This window comes from Caretta caretta, chromosome 1 (genome assembly GCF_965140235.1).
Source record: "Caretta caretta isolate rCarCar2 chromosome 1, rCarCar1.hap1, whole genome shotgun sequence".
NCBI lineage: Eukaryota > Metazoa > Chordata > Testudines > Cheloniidae > Caretta > Caretta caretta.
This window is the reverse complement of record NC_134206.1, coordinates 2,241,315-2,247,919: the sequence shown is the minus strand read 5'-3', so window position 1 is coordinate 2,247,919 and position 6,605 is coordinate 2,241,315. Positions and strand designations below refer to the sequence as shown.

Sequence of the window (6,605 nt, the reverse complement as noted above, 5' to 3'; positions counted from 1 at the left end):
GTGTTGCAGGAACTCATGGATCATTGACAGAAACATTTTCTTGGGAAATGGAGGTACCAGGAGAGGGCTGAATTTTGGAGCTGAGCGTAAGTCCAGCTGTCATTTGAAAAGCTGTCTGCGGGGGTGGAGTGTAGGGGAAAGCGTGAAATCCCAGAAATGGGAAATGGATGTGCGGGTACAGTCTGGGGAGGGCATGGGAAAGAGCTCTGAATGTACTGAAGGGGAAGGCAGACATGGGCCTGCTCAGTCTGGAGGGTTACGAGGGACTGCAGCATGTCGGTTTGCTGCTCCAGAACTTTTATCCACCTCTCCATTGCATCCCTAGTGTATGCTTCGTTTTCTATCATTTTCTTCTTGTCGCTTTCCCTCCACTGCCTGCATTCTGTCCTGTCTGCATCAGAGTAATGCAGCACCTCCCGGAACATATCTGTCTTGCTCCAACTTGAGCACTTTCTTATCCGACAGAGATCCTCGGCCGGAGTGGAGGGGGGTGCCTCCTTTCAAGGACATATCTGGTGAATCACAAGTAACAATAAACAGAAGCATTATTGTTAAGTACACGTACCGTATTGAAATGCTACATTAAAATACACCGCTGGTAACACACCAATCACTTTTTGGTTGACCCTTCACAAGCACACATGCCGGTGAACACTGTAACCTTACAGACTAACACGGCTGCTCCTCTGAAAACTGCAACCATGGTGAGTGTACCCTGGGTTGGGGGATATTGTGCGGAGAAGAAAAGCAATAGGAAAGGGGTCGCGGGAAACTCATGGCGGACAGTAATCCAAAGTTTCCCCACCCTTTTCCACAGGCAGTGGTCATTGTGGCAGATACGTCTCGAGTGAGGGTAAGCAAGGAGGCATCTACTACATGCTCGCAGCTTCTGCTCCAGTCTTTATACCGCTCGCCTGTGTGCCTCTTTGGTACTTGCCCAAGCAATTGCAGAATGGGGCGGGAAAGTGTCCCTCAATGGGGGAAGGAACAAAGCAGATCTACCAAGGAATCTCTCACAGAGAACTGCAGAGTTCCTGCAGAAAAGTTTTCTAGAGATCTCTGTGGAGAATTCCAGTGAAATTTTGGTGTGCATCAATACCATGTTCCACGGTAGTGCTTAGCTGCATGGAGAAATGCCTAAACACAGAAACACAGCCAGCTTTGTGCATTTCTCTTCCCTCAACCCATCTCTGCACTTCACTAAGCAAAACCACTTACTAGAGGTCTCCTCTCCTGCTTCTGGCTTGACTTACTGTGACTGCCGAGATGGGTTGGACACCTCCAGAGTGGAGAACAGCTCCTGACTGGACAGAGCACCAGGCGACCTTGGCATGGCCTCCACATCTCCTTCTGCCTCCACCTCTTTATCAATGACTTCCTCCTCTGGGTTAGCTCCAGTTTCTGTCAGCTACAGCCCGCGGCAGTATCCACATGGGTCTTGGCCATTGTTATGGGGTCACCACCGAGGATAGCATTCAAGTTCTTATAAAAATGGCAAGTCTCGGGACCAGCATCAGAGGGACCATTTGCCTCCCCTGCCTTCTGGCACATGTGCCTCAGCTCCTTCCCCTTTGCTCTGCACTGCGGTGTGTCCACATCACAGCTCTTTTCCCACAAGCTGCGTGAAATCTGCCCATAGGTATCAAACTTCCTGCAGCTGGAGTGCAGCTGGCACTGCACATCCTCCTCTCCCAAAATACTTAGGAGATCCAGCAGCTCTGCAGTGCTCCAAGTGGGAGAGCGTTTCCTGGGTGGAGCAGCCATGGCCACCTGGGAAAACGTGATGTAAACTCTCCATGCCGAGCAAACGGGAAGGGGAATTTCTAAATTCCTGGGCCTTTAAAGGAGGAGTTCAAACCTCTGACAAGAGTGGTCAGGATGGGCATTGTGGGACACCTTCCAAAGGCCTATTGCAATTGCAAGTGTCTACACTGGCATGTCACTGACAAAACTTTTGTGTAAAAAGCCTTACAACTCTTCTCAAGGTAGTTGTATTGTGTCACTGAAACTGCCAACTTCCGCCATCAAAAGTGGCTTTGCAGAGTGTCCTCCTCCACCGTTGCTGCCTTTTGGTGAAAAACTTGGCAGTGTAGAAAAGGCCCAAGGAACAAGGATTGATAACCAGTATCCACACTCATGTTTCCGGCTGGTGTCTATTAAGGTTTCCCACACCATGATGTGTGGGAATTATTGTAGCACAGAGCACCATAAAATATGCAATTGGCATTAGTGGGGTTATTTCTTCATAATTCTTATCTCTGAATAAGGAAAATGTCATTTTTCAATGTGTGAAGATCAACCAATTTGCTTCATCCATCAGAATATCCCCCAGTAGTGCATGTAGTGTCTCATATTAACAATGTCTCTCCATCCAGGCATTTGTCATGAGACCATCACCCTACGCCTGGACACATACAGGAAGTTGGGGGAACATACGGTATATGCAGAAGATATCGGTCTGCCTTCTCCCCTACTCCATGCCAGATTCCAACACAACTGACTTCACCAACCCCTCCACCTTCCTCCTGCTGGGCATTCCTGGCCTGGAGGCGGCCCACGTCTGGATCTCCATCCCCTTCTGTGCCATGTATGCCATAGCCGTCTTGGGGAACTTCACCATTCTATTCATTGTGAAAAGCGAGCCGAGCCTGCATGGACCCATGTATTATTTCCTCTGCATGCTAGCTGTCACCGACCTGGTCCTGTCTACGTCCATCCTTCCCAAAACCCTGAGCATCTTCTGGTTCAATTCGGGGGAAATAGATTTCAATGCCTGCCTCACCCAGCTGTACTTCATTTACTGCTTCTCATGGATGGAGTCTGGGATCCTTGTGGCCATGGCTTTCGATCGCTATGTGGCCATCTGCAATCCCCTGAGATATTCCACTATCCTGACAAACCCCGTGGTGGCCAAGATTGGCCTGGCCGTGGTGCTGCGTGGTGGCATGTTCATACTGCCCTATCCCTTACTGGCGAGGCGGTGGCCATATTGCAAAACCAACATCATCCCCCACTCGTACTGTGAGCACATAGCCGTGGTGAAATTGGCCTGCGCAGACATCCGCATCAGTAGTTACTACAGCCTCTCTGTGGCATTCTTTGTGATTGGTCTGGATGTCTTTTTTATCATCATGTCCTATATCCAGACCCTCAGGGCTATCTTAAGCCTCCCCACAAAGGACGCCCGGCTCAAGACTTTTGGGACTTGCGGCTCGCACCTCTGTGTCATCTTAGCCTTTTACATCCCAACTCTCTTCTCTGCCCTCATGCACCGGTTTGGCCACAATGTGCCCCTGCATTTACACATTCTCACTGCCAACATGTACCTCCTTGTGCCCCCCATGCTAAACCCCATCATCTACGGGGTGAGGACTAAACAGATCCGGGACAGGCTGCTCCGGTTCATTACTCATAAAGGGGCCTAAAGTTTTCTCCTGGTGCTCTGGCTCTCTCACTAAGGAACGAGCAGAGCTGGCTGCTGACATGGTGCTGGGCCCTCTTCCCGGAATCACTGACTGCACAGTCAAAGTGACATTAATCCTTTCCTGGCCTTACTGTGCTGTTTCAGTGGGACAAACTGGGGCATCCGTCTACATAGAACTCATTAACTCATGGGGTTTCCTCCTATCTAATTTTAAGTAACAGGACCCCGGTGGCCCTGCCCACTTCTTTCACCAAGGTCCCGCCCCTGTTGCTCACTCCTCTCCTCCCCTCTGCATATCACTCACTGGATCATTACCGCCTCTCACCCACCTTGATGCATGTGCACTTCCAAGGGCTAGTTAGGCTCTTCAAATCTTATGTTTTTAACAGATAACTTAGCAATTAGCTGACAGGAATACAGTATCACATTCCTATATTCAAGTAATACAATTAAATTAATAATCCACTCACTCAGGTCTCATACTAAGATGTTCTGACATCTTTTGGCACTGGTTCGGTTTAAACATTTCATGTATCTCCTTACTTTGTTACTAACTCTGCAGAGAGAGAGAGAGACCCCATCAGGCCTTCTGGGAGGGGAGTGCGGTCTGGGAGGGAAGTAGGGTACAGTGGGTTAAGGCAGGGGGGCAGACACATCTGGGGTCCATATAACAACAGATTGGCCATACTGGGTAAGATGAATGGTCTATCTAGCCCTGTATCCTAGCTCACAACAGTGCCCAATACCAGGTGCTTCAGAGGGAATGAACAGAACTGGAAAATTCTGAGTGATCCATCCCCTATTGTCTCAGCTTCTGGCAAACAGAGGCCAGGGGCACACAGAACATGGCGTTGGCTTCCTGGCTAATAATTATTGATGGACCTATCTTTCATTCAGTTCTCTGGTTCTTATTGGAACCCTGTTATAGTTTTGACCTTCACAACATCTCCCGGAAAAGAGTTCCACAGGTCAACTGTGAAGAAATACTTCCTTTGTTTGCTTTAAATCTGCTGCCTATTAATTCATTTGGCTGACCCCTAGTTCTTGTGTTAGTTGAAGGAATAAATAACACTTCCTGACTGAACTTTTCCAAACCATTCATGGTTTTATTTACACTCTCATGTCCCCCCTTAGTCGTCTCTTTTCAAAACCAAAAAGTCCCAGTCATTTTAATCTCTCCTCATACGGAATATCAATTTGGGTCTATTGGCCAGCAGTTGCATAGACCTTTCTGATGCGGTGTCATAACTAATAACTCATGTTTGATTAGATGAATCATCTGTATCCTTATATCTTTTGGCTTTTCCTGTACTCTCTGCTCACACTGCTTGTGCTAGAGGTACTAGAAGGGAAGCTGCACCCTGAGAGTGGACCTGGAAACCCAGGGCCAGAGATAGGGCCTCAACATGGCTCATAATCAGGAAATCATAAAAACACGCAGGGATCCAGCATGTGGAACCCAAACAAAGTCACTCGTTGGGCTTCCAGCAGCTGGACCTTGAGCAGGGTTGTGACAGGAAGCCTTGAGCTGCTACAGGGATGCTAGGGAACTGTGAGTAGAAGGGGCATGGGGCTGGGCAGGGAGGTGTCCACAAGATGTTCTCCTCACCCAAATGTGGCTCCTCTGCCCTCAGTGTTTCCCTGAGTGTTCTCATTCCTGGACTGATCCAGCCAGGCTCCCCGAAGGAAATGTTTCCTGAATCAGGCAGTGTTGGCTTGGGGTCAAAGAGAGGGTTTGTCTCTTCATTGGAAAGTGTTCCACAGAATGGAAGAGGCAGGAAATCCCTGTTCTATTGGATTTCATATCAACTCTCTTTCTCTCTCTCTCTCTGTGCATTTTCTTCCATCACTCCCTTTCCTTTGTAACTCTGCCCACTCACACGCCTCCTTCTCTCTTCCACTTCTAATGTGCATCCCACTTTAGGTGCCAGTTATAAATGCTGAAGGCACTATTCCCTAAACTTAGTGGCAATTGCACTGTGAATTGCTGCACCTGATAGCTCATCCGGCTAGGCCAAAAGCAGTGTGCCTTAGTCTTTGTATTAATCCCAGTAAAACTAATTCCCTGCCCATTACTATCATAGAATCATAGAACATCAGGGTTGGAGAGGACCTCAGGAGGTGGGAATATGGGTGGGAGATGAGGAACGCTCAGGAACTCCAGGCTGATACCTTCAATGCTCATGGTCCCCAAGTAGTTGCTCCGTACGAAGGGGCAGCACAAGATCAGGATTGAGGATATTTGAAGCCAGCAACTTTCCCCATCGGCCCTGTGTAGGTTTTGGCAGCTTTCTTACTGGTGACAAATTATTAGCGTGAAAGACCAGCAAGTTCTGAATTGGGCATACCAAGGACGTCCTCTACATGGCCAGCGATCAAGTGGACAAGAAAAGTTTCGGTGGCAGGAAAGGCTGCCACTGCACAAATATACAGCCAGACGCTGCCATAAATATAAAGGGAAGGGTGACAACCCTTTATGTAGCCAGTAACACAAAATCCCTCCTGGCCAGAGGTTCCCTCTCTGGAGAGAGAGAGACCACGCAGGTAAACCATCTTCTGAAATGATATCTGAAATGTGTAGCCTGATTTAGGGTGTACTGATAATATTAATTTAATTTATCAATGTTACTTTATTTTATGTTTAATTAATTAATTATATTTATAATAATTAATTATTCATATTAATTTGTATGCATTCTAGGCTCACCAATCTGTTTGATCAGAAGATAAAAGTTACTGACCCAAATCAGGCTTCACAGAATTTACAAAGGACCCTCGGGGGTATGACAGGAAGCTCACGCTGAGACAGATATTGCCTTCACAACTTTTTATTAAAATCAATAATAGTAAGTAAATGGTAAAATACCCAGAGTGAGAAAGTTACAATTGCATTACTGCTATTCAAAAGATACATCTGATAATATAGTACTATATGCAACAAAGCTTTGGTAAATATACTCACACCCATCGTTGATAACGTGGTGGTAAGAGACACAGGAACAGCCTTGCGGTTCAGAATTCTCAATTCTTGAGTGAGGGATGCAGTGCTCAAAGAATCTAATGCTAAGAGCTATCAAGACTAAATTAGGGTTTACTTGACTAATTTAAACTTAAAATCAAAACCGAATAACCTCAGAATAAAAACGTAGGGAAACCAAGCTTTGCCTAGTTCCCTTGAAAC

At 47.1% G+C, this 6,605-nt stretch overlaps 1 protein-coding gene across 2 annotated transcripts; it reads left to right on the top strand.

Annotated features, from left to right (window-relative positions):
• Positions 1-328: 328 nt before the first annotated feature.
• Positions 329-3,425, top strand: LOC125628827 (olfactory receptor 52M1-like). Of its 2 annotated transcripts, XM_048834065.2 has the most exons (2): positions 329-335; positions 2,485-3,425. In XM_048834065.2, exons 1-2 carry the CDS (start codon positions 329-331, stop codon positions 3,423-3,425), a joined length of 948 nt encoding a protein of 315 aa, XP_048690022.2. The 2 variants fall into 2 exon arrangements, with proteins under 2 accessions (XP_048690022.2, XP_048690024.2); XM_048834067.2 differs by lacking the exon at positions 329-335 and having other exon boundaries at positions 2,478-3,425.
• Positions 3,426-6,605: the final 3,180 nt, after the last annotated feature.